Source organism: Solanum tuberosum, unplaced genomic scaffold (genome assembly GCF_000226075.1).
Source record: "Solanum tuberosum cultivar DM 1-3 516 R44 unplaced genomic scaffold, SolTub_3.0 scf00210, whole genome shotgun sequence".
Lineage (NCBI taxonomy): Eukaryota > Viridiplantae > Streptophyta > Magnoliopsida > Solanales > Solanaceae > Solanum > Solanum tuberosum.
In genome coordinates this window covers 659,783-673,038 of record NW_006239135.1, presented here as the reverse complement: position 1 = coordinate 673,038, position 13,256 = coordinate 659,783, and the positions used below count along the sequence as shown (strand labels likewise).

Genomic DNA, 13,256 nt, shown 5'->3' with positions numbered 1-13,256 from the left:
TACCCCCCCCCCCCCCCTCCTACCCCAACTATTATAATCGATCTATTTATCGAAAACAATCTTTTTATCTTTTATGGTAGAGATAAGATATATGTGTGAACACTCTATAATCATCCCTATACAGGGGTGGAGCTAACGGCCAAGGGAGTTCATCAAGATCCTCTTCAGCGGAAAATTACACTATTTATGTATGCTTAAATAAATCTTACGTATATATAGTAGATATTGGACTCCCTTTGACCTCTGCGTCTGCTTACTTTTTATATTTCGAACTCCCTTATTGAAAATCTTGACTCTGTCATCATCCCTAGACCTCACTTTGTTAGAGACTACACTGAATACATTATTACTATTATTATTTTTGGTGTAGATAAATAGAGATAACAATTATTTACAAAAAATTTCTTTTGTTAGTCCTAAAGAAGAAAAGTTGAACTAACTTAGTAATATTTTTTTTAAAGCATATATATAAATAATAAATATGGGAAGGGAAAAATACTTTTTACGTAAGAATGGAGTAGCAAGTTGGTGGAGTTTTACATGTCCCTATTTTTTTCTTCTTAACTTAACCATGTAATTATTTCTGGTGGATCTTCAAAGGTACTTTTACCTTTTCACATTCAAAATTATAAAGTAAATTTCTTTTTAAATAAGGAATACCGACTTTTCAGTTACGCAGAATGTTTTTTATTTTGGTTAATAAATATATTACGATTTTGAAATTGAAAACTAACAAACCAACCAAACAAGTCGTATCCGATATTTATAAGATTTAATAAATATAAGATCATAAGTACCTTATAATCACATGGTGAAGAATAAATATTTATCTGTACCGAGCATTTATATGCATCTAGTTATACAATTTAACCTTAGCGATTAAAAATAAATACTAAATAAGAATGTAAATTATTTAACTATGAGTAAGTGACTAATGTGTAGATAAAAAACAAATGTCATGTATTTATCATGATAATGTAACATCGAGTATAAATAAGTTTTTATCATGATTAGGTGATATGTGTTAAAAGAATCGTAATTAGTTGGTACTTGGTGGTAGTGCCTAGTTATTCCAAAATTTAGACCACTTGAAATGAAACTATACCTCTTAAAATTGGCCCATTAAATTTGGTTCCTATTTTTGAGTTTGGCTATTTTAATTATATTTTATTTTAGGAAACTTATATATATCTTATTAGTTTAGGAGCTAATTATTTAGATAGACTTTAGATTGTAATATTATATATTTTATTAGATTTTGGTGCATCCAGATACGTGTAACTACGTCTAGATATATGTTTCTCGGGACATGAGGTCAAAATTAAGTGTAATTTGTTCTAGAGACATTATATCAAAGTGGATTCACATGTATTTAGGATACATAATAAATCTTGGTCGCCTCCCTCCCATCTGGCTCACCACTATCCTATGTATCTAGTATCTCAGATATATGTGAATCACAGCAGATACATATATCTAGAGTGTATCACACTAATTACGTAGTTACTCCTTATTTTTCGATCATATCTTTGAATACTAATGGTTATTATTATTGAGTTATGAATAAAACCAGGTCTCTTATTGCTTAATGTCCTTTTCATTTATTTATTTTTTCAAAAAGAAAATCAGAATAAGCTTCACCATGATTTTAATACTTTCTCATTACTCAGAACCACCTAGCAAAAACATTTATAGATATGGTAAATAGAAGAATATTATGTGGTATCGGAATGACATATGAAAAGAAAATGAACAAACTGTAATTTTTGGAAATGAGAAATTAGAATCTATTCATTGTATATAATTTGTATATACAAAATACATATAACTTACACAATTGTATGTAAATTATATGATAAAATATATAAAAATTGTATTATGTTTGTATGAAGACATGCAAACTGCATCTGCCAATCAACCAAATGTTACAAGACGTATCAAATTCATATCGATTTAGTATGAAACGTATATCAAAATTAGCTAACGCTAGAATTTCAGATTAATTGAAACTCGAAGAAAAAGCAGAACACATGACATATGAAATGCATACAACTTGCATAATTATATGTAAGTATATGAAAATTGAATAAAGTATGACAAACAAACTATACGTGTTTACCCGTTTGAAGATGTATCAATTTACAACAGAGTTGTATAAAAGTTGTACAATGTAATATGAGAATTGTATAAAAGTTGTATCATTTTGTATGAAGATATGCAAACTGTATCTGGTGATGAGCCCACATTGAAAAAGATGTATCAAATTTTGTATAATGTTATATGAAAAAACTTAACAAAGTTCCCATTCGGCTGAGCCGGTGAACAATGCGAGTTGGTTAGATGTGTTGGACAGAGTGCTCGTAATGAAGATGAAAATGAGAAATAGTCAATTCAAAATTCGATTTACACAAAAGAATATATCTTAGCGTACCAAAATTGCACCTTTCTAACAAAAAAATATATGAGCAGAATTCACTCATTTCGTCTTATTAATTGTTCCTACTGAACTATAATATTAAAAAAAAAATCCTCATGGAAAATTCTCAGAAGCTTTCTAATAAAACTTCAAAAATAACAAAAGGGAAATAATGCACTGATCTCTACTTCTCTATTATTCCATATCTTCTTCAATGCTTCTTTGCTGAACTCTAACCATTCATAGAAATATTAACTGTTTATACAACAGTTGACATGTGACGAATCAAGTCGATAACACGGTTACTGCAACAACAAAAAATGTATATTATGTTGTTAGAGCGATATTCTAATGCTAGTAGCTGAAACAGAGGCGAATTCAAAAGCTAGAGTCAGTATTCAAAATGAGTAATCTTATATACATTTTAGATTTGTGTTTCATGTGTAGATAGTTCGAGCAGAAAGTAATATCCATCTTTGATCACAAACAAATATTTTCTACTCCAATAATAGGTAAAAAATCCGATAAAACCTTTACCTGTATCCCCATTCGTTGTCATACCACGAGACAACCTTAACAAAGTTCCCATTGAGAGCAATACCAGCCTTGGCATCAAAGATGCTTGACCTAACACAAGCAACATGTCAAAATGTTAAACAGTGACGAATCTAGAATTTAGAGTCAGTGATGAGTTCTGCTCTTTATCCTAGCTAGAGCTAGACACGGTGAATTCAATTGAACCCGTTGTGTCTAGCCTAGATCTATTAGATGTCAAGCACAATTCTCACCTGCAATCACCGATGAAATCAGATGAAACTACATCATCTTCGGTGTAGCCAAGAATTCCCTTCATGTTTCCCTCAGACTCAGCCCTGTACAAAGATAAAAACTGTTCACAAAAAGTAAATCTAACTTATAATTTCTTCAATAAGCGAAATCTCAAAAGTATTTGTACTTGAGAGCTGCTTTGATCTCATCATAGGTAGCTGATTTCTGAATTCTCGCGGTTAGATCAACCACTGAAACATCAACAGTTGGAACACGAAAAGCCATACCAGTTAACTTCCCATTCAATGCTGGTAGAACTTTGCCAACAGCCTGCATTATCAAATGTAAAAAGTATAGTAACTACACAATTTCCTCTGGAAAACAGAGTACATTATGCTACGCCTTTTGAAGCTTAGATTGCCTTACAGTCTACAGACCATATGAAAAATACAAAAATAGATTTGGGTATAACATGGTTAGTACTACCTTGGCAGCTCCGGTACTACTAGGGATGATGTTATGAGCAGCAGCACGTCCACCTCTCCAGTCCTTCATCGAAGGACCATCAACTGTCTTTTGTGTTGCTATATAATGTATACAGAACAAATTCGCGATCAACAAAGTTAAAACAGAAGATACATAACTAGGAACATCAGTAACTAGAACCTTAGCTTACCAGTAATAGAATGGACCGTGGTCATAAGACCCTCAACGATACCAAATTTGTCATTAATAACCTGTGATGATTCAAATTGAATACGATCAAAGTTGGATTTCAACTAAAATGACGAGATTAGATACCAAACAGACTAAGAAAACAACCTTAGCCAATGGAGCAAGACAGTTAGTAGTGCAACTAGCGTTAGACACAATGTTAATATCTGCTTTGTATTCCTTCTCATTTACACCCATAACAAACATGGGCGCGTCCTTGCTAGGGGCTGAAATAACAACTCTCTTTGCACCACCCTAACGAAAAAAAATAGATGGAACATCATAATTATACGCGTTAGCATAAAAAGTTCTTTTAAACTATCAGTGTATAACATATGAAAGTGAACTATGAATACCTTCAAGTGAGCTGCAGCTTTGTCTTTATCAGTGAAAACACCAGTGGACTCAACGACGTAGTCTGCTCCAGCCTCACCCCATGGAATTTCTTCGGGGTTTCTGTTTGTTACACCAATAAAGGTAAGAAGAAAAACTCAATTGTAATGCAATGTTCAAATGTTGGAAATGCATTTATTTACCTAGCACCAAATACTTTGACAGGTTTATCGCCAAAGAGAAGAGTTTTTTCATCCTTAACTTTAAGCTCGTGTTTCTTCCATTGGCCATGAACGGTATCATATTTGAACATATAGGTCTATAAAACGCGAAATTCAAATCAGACTCAAATGTACATTACAACGAGCACAGGATATATATATATCAGCTTGAAAATCAGGCATTTAATCGCAATCAAGTTGTCCTTACTAAGAATAGATCCACAATCTCTTATCGAATGAAAAATATGAAATTTGCTATATAATAGTATACGTTTAAGTCTGCAAACAAAACTCTTGCACATGAAACTATGAGATCTATCAATAAAGGAACTATATATATCACACTTGACGCGACTAATCAATAAAGATCATTTTTTAAAATTCAATTTGTAAGTGGTTATAAGAGATCATTTCCAAACTAAATACAGTAATACTTTAAACGTGATATAAAATTCATGATTCTCTTGGGTACGGATCCAAGAATATGGAACATTCATTGCTAGGAAAGGGTGTACAAATCACACTAGAGGCAGACCCAATATTTAAACGTCATGGATTCAAATTTGTAAGTTATTTTAAAATATATCTCAAAATTTGATATTTATATTACTTTTCATGATTTTTATACTACTTTTCAGACATATATATCTCTGGTTTATGTTGAAAATAAGGGGTTTAATTGAGTCTACCTCCGACACTCTAGATCTAGGTGATAAATATGGAACATTGTCTAGTCATGACAACTAAACTTTGCAATTAATACGAAGAATAATGAATCAATATAAAGTATTAGTCAGATCAGTAAATTTCGAACACCAGATAATTATAAAAACAATAGAGTTAAAAAGGAAAATGGAGTAACCATGTATTCAGTGGTGATGAAGGGGTCATTGACAGCAACAAGTTCAATATCATCACTCTGCAATGCCACTCTAGCCACTAATCTACCAATTCTTCCAAAACCTACGTATACCAAACAAAACAATTTTTTTAAAAAATAATAATATTGAAATTAACAAATATGGATAACAATATGAAATAAAAAATCACCATTGATTCCGATCTTGACTTTGCCCATAATGATTATAACAAATAATTAAATGAAAGAAAAGTTTTAAGAATTTGAGTATTCTTATTTACTAGTAGAGTGTTGTTCAGACTATTGGTAGGATTTGGTTATAAATATAGAATTAGAACGGAATTATAGATGTTTTGAAACAAAAACAACCACAAATAACAATTTGGTTATGAGTTTTTGTGGGTGATACGATATCTACGGGTTAGAATTAGTTTTCTAATTAATGATTAAGTTAATTAAATTCTACTTACCTATGTGATGTTGTCATTCATAAAAAGGAAAACACAACTTGATAATAGTCCGTTTGGCTTATATTTTTTTTAAAAAAATAATTTAAAAGTAATTTTTGCAAAAATTAAATTTTTAGTAACTTTTAAGTAAAAAAAAGAAAAGTGGGAGAATATCTATTTTAAACTTTTTTTAAAGTCATTTTAAACTTTATTTTAAGTTATTTTTAACTTTGTCAAACACTCTCAAAAACTAAAATGACTCAAAAATAATTTTGATCAACTTTTAAGCCAATCCAAACAGGCTCTTAAGTCTATTTTTATTTTACTATAGAAGAATCCATGCTTCTTATAGCTACTATTTTTAAAAAAAGATTTTTCTTAACATAGTTTAATGTTTTCTTTATCTTTTAATTTATGTGGTATTGTTTGAATTTCGAAAGTCAAATGGTTTAATTTTTACAGTCAATTCAGGCATGAAATCTTTAATTTTTTTAAAAATAAAATTTTACATATTTGAAAATTATCTAAAAAGTGCTACTATAAATTACTCTAATTATTTATAATTCAAGATATTATATATATATATATATAAAGTAAAAAAACTTATTTAAATTTCAAAATCTGAAAAAGTGATGTATTTTGATTTATCTATAGAAATTTTTTATGTTGTTGAGATGCGGAAAAATTGACTATATTCGTGATAGAATTTATTATATGTTTTTTAATTACTCTTACACTTAAAGTATTTCTTAGTATACTCTCAACAACTAGTATAATCTCCTTTTCATTATCGTGCCCTTGTTTAGTGTTGGAGTTCGAAAATTTTAACAAGAAAATTCAAAAAGTATTAGGTAAAAGTTTTTTTAATATGTGAGGGACTTCAATAAGTTAGGTATTATATACATAATTCTTTTATATGTATGTATATTATAATTTTATATGATCTTATACTTGCAAATTTATTCTTATGGCTACTCTATTTGAAAATAACCATCAATTAGGGGGTGATAAAATCAGTTCGTAAAATTATGATTCACTCAATTTTTTTAGATTTGAGTAGGTTGATGATCCACTTATTTTATTAACTCAATTCATATTGATCCGTCCAATTTAATTTATTTTAAAATTAGGTTAATATGCGTTCTAAACTGATCTATAATCTACGAATGATTGATGAGGATATGTTAGAAAAGACTTGGTCACTTTTCATGCCTCAAATATGGTATTACTAGAGGAATGAGCAATTTTGACTGAACAAGCCAATATTTTAAATAAACTTGAAAATTATAATTCAATGAAGTAATATATATATATATATATATACACACACACACTTAAAATATGAAATTAATAAAAAAATAATATTGTACTAATTTAAGTAGGTTTTAATCCATTATCTTTTTATTTATAAATAGATTAGGTCATAAAAATAATTACACGTTCTGAACATATTATTATAATTGATATCCGATACCTTAATTTGACTGAACAAGCCAATATTTTATTTTAGTGATATTCTCACACATGCAATGCATTTCAATATACCATAAAAAAATAATTTAGCCAACCTACTAAAGTTTTTTTTTAATTAGAATAAACAAACGACTAATTCTTCGATATGACATTAAATCCCGATTAGTGCGTGGTATTAGGAAGGGGTTAAATTATTTTAAAAAATTAATGAGGATGCTTTAAACAACTTTTGAAAGGGAAAAAGGCAAACAATGATATCGAATTTTATGCAGGTTTTTTATTTAGTGGGATATGATATTAGATACAGCCGTATATACGGGGAATTTTAGTAACTCAATTGATTAAGTATCTGAATTTTGATTTAATTGATAAAGGTTTAGGACGAAGATATATGTATTTGCATGTGTATATATAATTTTCTCTCGCTTTATACAAACAGAAACACAATTTATACATTTCTGTTTGTATAAGCGAGAGAGGTGAGGGAGAGACTGGCGAGCGAGATCTGGGAGAGGGGAGAGAGGGGAACGGAAATATATGTATATATACAATTTTCTCTCGCTTTATACAAACACAAACACATTTTATACATTTGCGTTTGTATAAAAAGCGGGAGAGGCGAGGGAGAGAACGAGAGTGGCGAGCGAGATTCACCAAGAGAGATGTGAAATAACAACAGTTTACTATGGAGTACAATTAAATCAAACTATATTTATAGCATTTAATTTGAATTAATAATTTTCTATTATATACAATTTTCTTTTTTTTTAATTAGAATAAACAAAAAGACTAATTCTTCGATGTGACATTAAATCCCGTTTAGTGCGTGGTATTAGGAAGGGCTTATATTATTTTTTAAAAAATAATGAGGATGATTTAAATAACTTTTGATAGGGCAAAAGGCAAACAATGATATCGAATTTTATCCCGGTCTTTTATTTAGTGGGATATGGTATCAGATACAGTCATATAGAATTATATATATATATACGAGAGAATTTTAGTAACTCAATTGATTAAGTATTTGAATTTTGATTTTTGTTAATGAAGTTTCAGTTTCTCATCTTGTAATCTCCTGCTTCAATTTCTTTTTTGTATTCCCATTTTTTTTAGAAAGAACAACAACAGGGTCATCGACGGAGTCATAATTTTCACTAAAAATAATTAAAATAAAATAAATTCACGAAGAAGCTAATATATATATATATATAATATTTTTACCTAGCTACGTACACATACTCAACAAAATTTTCCGATGAAAAAATATCAATTGATACTCCTCAAATACATGTGGCTCCGTCACTGCATACATACGACAATTATCATACTATATATATTCAAAAACTCTTTTAACTTTATATTTTTAGTTTTATTTTAATAAAATGTTCTTACATGTTAATTTAATATGATAATTTTACGATTACTTTTAAAATGCGTCAATTTTTTTTTCTTCCGTAAACTCCATATCATCTAATTAAATATCATCAAATAAAAATATGAGATAGGCAATGTGCATATTTTATTTTAAAAAATAACTCAATAGTTCAAACTTAAATTTTCACAAGTGTGTTCTATTGAGTGGTAGAGCATCAGTATTACAGATCTGATCTAGAATTTGAAATTAATAAGTATTCGTAAATTGATCTAATCTTAAAATTCTGTTACAATTAAATATTTAGATATTTTTAATATACATACAAAATATTTCCCTTGAGGCGCGCAAAGTTGAATATGATTTGTGAGATTCCACTAAATATTTTATTATTATGTAAACACAAATTTTGGACAAAATTGCCCCTGTATTGTGGGGTAGGTGGGAGGTTAGATTCACACAATATGATTCTCTTAGAAGCTATATATATTGGGTGTCTTTCCAAGTAATTAATCATTTTGTACAAGTTTTTTTAGTTGAGGAAAAAATGTGGAGCTCAAGGGTGGTGATAATAACAATGTTGATTATATTAGAATGCATAGAAGTTGGTTTAAACACACTCAATAAAGCAGCTACTACTAGAGGAATGAGCAATTTTGTCTTCATTTTCTATGCCAATGCCTTGGCCTTGTTCTTTCTTGTACCTTCTACCTTCATCTATCATAGGTAATTATAAGTTTCTCCACAATCTATTATGATTTGATTTGATTGCGATAGATTTTGAAGTTGAAACCTGAAATTTGAAAAATCGAGTTTTGATTTTGAAATTTAAATTTCAAGTTGTGTTTGGACATGCATTTTTTTTTTTTAAAAAAAATATTTAAGTTTCGAGAGGGGAAGTTCTACTGATCAATTTTTGAAAATTTGAAAATATTTGAAGATCAGAATAATGTCTACATAATCGAATTCAGTAGTTTTTTATTCAAATGATGTATTTGTCTTAATTCATTGATATGTTCTTTTAGAATTCAATTACTTAAACAAGATTAGAATCCAGAAAATCAATATAAATTTAAAATTCTGACTTCGCTTCTGAATTTATTTTGATTTCTTTATTCTAATGCCATTTTTGTCCAACAGAATGAGGCCTTGCAGAAAGCTCAATTTTTCTATATTCTCTAGGATGATTCTTCTTGCCTTCCTCAGGTACTTGATCATGAAATTGATTATTTTTTTTTAAATTTCTTTTGTTCATGTTGTTGTTGGTTATTATGACTTTAATTATGGCTTTAATATTGTTTTTATTTTTCTTTTTTGTGACACAAATAAAAAGCTGCTCTGTACAAATATTGTTGTGCTTTGGGATAGGGTATAGCAATCCAATTTTGGCCTCAGCAATGACAGATGTTGTTCCAGCTTTTACTTTCCTAATTGCTGTAATTGCAGGGTAAGTTACACATATTATTAGCATAATTTTATTAATTTGATTTTCTTTTTCAATTCATACGAGATTTCAAGCTAGATAGATACATATTTTTTGCTACCATATACACTGAAATAGGGATAGAGACTAGCAAAAATTAAACAGGAGGTAGGCGAGCAAAATTTGTCTATGTATCCAGATACATGTATCTAGGACACCAAACATATGTATCTAGTGTGATTCACATGTATCTGAAATACCAATTATGTGAGCAGGATAAGAGAGTGGTTAGCGAGATGGGAGGGAGGCAAGAGAGATGAGTGAGATTTGTCTATGTAACATAGATACATGCAAATCCACTTAGATATAGTGTATCTAGAACAAGTTACACATAATTTTGACTCGTGTATCTTGATTGAGATATATGTATCTGAACATATCTGTACACACAAAAAATTGATAAAATTCGTAATATTGCAAATTAACGTATATCTAAATAATTAGCTCATCAACTAATAAAATTTCGGTAAGTTACCCTAAAATCAAGTTATTTTCATGTTTGAACAATATATATATATATATATATATATATTTGTCAATGCAAGTAATTAAAAAGGAAAATTCTCTAACGTATTCTTTTTGTATATATTCTTTTATGACGATATATTTGTCAAATATTGCTTTGACTTTATGACAGGATGGAAAAGTTGGGATTAAGGTTGAAAAGCAGTCTGGCAAAGTTTATTGGGACAACAATATTAATACTTGGGGCACTGCTTATGACTTTTTATAGAGGCCCTCCAATATTTTCAAATCAATCAATTACACCCTCCAATAATTTTCATCAACTTCACATCAGTACAAAATCAAATTGGATCCTTGGAGGATTTCTCCTTGCTACTGCTAATTTGCTACTTGCAATCTTGTACATAGTCCAGGTATATATATAGTATTCGTTGAAAATATAATTAAGTTAATAAAAGTATTCGCGCTGAAATTATATTATTTATCGTATGATCAGGCATGGACTATAAATGATTATCCAGAAGAATTTGTGGTGACTACTGTTACTTGTGGCTTAGTAACAATTATTTCAGGTGTGGTTGGATTAATTGCTGAACAAAATTTGAGTTCTTGGAGACTTAAGCCAGATTTGGAGTTGATTACTGTTTGTTATGCTGTAAGTATACAATAATATATCGAAAGAATTTTAATTTATTCGTGTTTGATATTTATTAATATAGTTAATTTAACATAGATATATAAATATCGAGTGTTAAAATAACATCAGGGTTGGGAAAAAGGAAATGATAGAGGGAATTACAAGGTAAGGAATCGAACTCTTGTCAGCAAGGTAAAAGCTGACACAGTTAACCACTAAGCATACTTTTTTGGAAAAACTATAATTAGACATACTTCTTTTTTTTCTTTCTATTAATTAGACATACTTCATTACCATATATACACTATTATTACTTTCTCCGTCCACTTTTAATTGTCATGGTTTCCTTTTTTAGAGTCAAACTATAAAAATTTTGACTAACATTTTACGAGGTATTTTTTTCATCATATTGATATGCAATAAATTGCAATTTATAGTACTTTTCGTATAGTTTTTGAATATCTAAGTTTTTTGTTTAAAATATTGAATTAATGTAATCTAATTTAACTTTGAAAATTAATCAAGTTAACTTTTGAAAAGCGCAACATGAAAATAGGATTGGACGAAGGTAGTATTATTATTACCTATACTTTCAAAATGTTACATATCTTACCACTAATTAAGAATTTCATACCATATATTAAGAAATATACACTTAGATACATATAATTTTGCTACCAGATGCACTAAAATAGGGAGAGAGGCGAGCGAGATGGGAGAGAGGTGAGGGAAGCGAGTGAGATTTGTTATGTATTCCAGATACATGTGAATCTACTTGGATATAATGTATCTAGAACAAATTACATCTAATTTTGATCTCATGTATCTTGATTCTCGAGATACATGTATCTGGACGCACCAAAATCTGATAAGATACATAATATTGCAAACTAGAGTATATCTAAATATTAATTACCTCCTAACTAGTGGGATTTAGGTAAGTTTCTTACGTTTTTTTCCTTTTATTTGCAGGCAATTTTGATGATTGTCCTTAGAAGTCTAGTTTTTATTTGGGCATTGAAGAAGAAAGGACCTGTTTTTGTTGTAATGATAAAGCCACTTGGAATGATAGCTGCAGTCATAATGGGGGTCATTTTTCTTGGTGATGTTCTTCATGTTGGAAAGTTAGTAATTAAATTAATTACTCCATTAATAATTTCAAGATTCTTTCTTTTAATCTTTAATTAATTATAAGTTAATGGCTAATTTCTCTATGATTTTTTTTGATTTTTTTGCAGTATAATTGGTGGAATGATCATAGCTTTGGGTTTCTATTGTGTGATGTGGGGAAAAGCTGAAGAGGAAATGTGTGTTAAAGACATAAGCAAGGATTCTACAAGAGTATCTTTACTACATAGGCAAAGTGATAATAATGCATGAGTGTTTTGTTTTTCTTTTAAATCGTATTTATTTTTATTTTTAAGGAATAGGATAACTGATAAGTGAATGCGTACATATCATTCTCTTCAATTTTATTTAAATGATTACAGTAATTGGATATGTTATTATTGTTTATAGTTACAATGAATGAGATATTATATGAGTATATGTGCTAATATCAAATTAGGAAAAACAATAATTTTTGATACATACACTATATAAATATAACATATTAAAAAAAAATTCTTAATTAAGCACCGACTGAATCTTGTTTCCTTTCTCGTTCTTTATATAAATATATCATATAAAAAAAACAATCATTTTTGACACATTTAGTTCAATAATTTTCTTCCTCGTCAATGATTAAGGCCTTAAAGTCAACAACCTTATTTAATTATATTAATTTATTTTATGGTGCAATGAATATATAAAATACTCAACTGTCCCACCAATAATATTTTCTTTTATTTTTGTCCCTCTATTATATAGTTTTATCCAACTCCTTGAATAATATTTGATTAAAATGAAGAAAAATAGTACTTGAAGTGGAAATTGGAAAAAATAAATATAAGTAGTTGTTTCTATAAAGATGGATCTTAGACCTAACTCAACCTTAAAAAACTAATTTATGAGGGGAGGATTGCTCAAGTTCATATAAAGAGACCACCAGTCCATTTTTCAATCAA

At 29.0% G+C, this 13,256-nt stretch overlaps 2 protein-coding genes across 2 annotated transcripts; one reads left to right on the top strand and one right to left on the bottom strand.

The window, feature by feature from the left end:
* Positions 1–2,586: 2,586 nt before the first annotated feature.
* Positions 2,587–5,540, bottom strand: LOC102583988 (glyceraldehyde-3-phosphate dehydrogenase, cytosolic). Its single transcript, XM_006355902.2, has 11 exons — positions 5,503–5,540; positions 5,315–5,415; positions 4,435–4,550; positions 4,255–4,354; positions 4,007–4,153; positions 3,861–3,921; positions 3,671–3,768; positions 3,372–3,514; positions 3,205–3,288; positions 2,954–3,043; positions 2,587–2,721 (listed from the first exon to the last, which is right to left on the bottom strand). The coding sequence occupies exons 1-11, from the start codon at positions 5,528–5,530 to the stop codon at positions 2,676–2,678; spliced, it is 1,014 nt and encodes a 337-aa protein (XP_006355964.1). The 5' UTR covers positions 5,531–5,540; the 3' UTR covers positions 2,587–2,675.
* A 3,608-nt stretch (positions 5,541–9,148) lies between these two features.
* On the top strand, positions 9,149–12,666 carry LOC102593825 (WAT1-related protein At5g40240-like). Its single transcript, XM_006355927.2, has 7 exons — positions 9,149–9,331; positions 9,746–9,811; positions 9,939–10,052; positions 10,726–10,966; positions 11,050–11,208; positions 12,163–12,314; positions 12,429–12,666. The coding sequence occupies exons 1-7, from the start codon at positions 9,153–9,155 to the stop codon at positions 12,568–12,570; spliced, it is 1,053 nt and encodes a 350-aa protein (XP_006355989.2). The 5' UTR covers positions 9,149–9,152; the 3' UTR covers positions 12,571–12,666.
* The last annotated feature ends 590 nt before the right edge of the window (positions 12,667–13,256 follow it).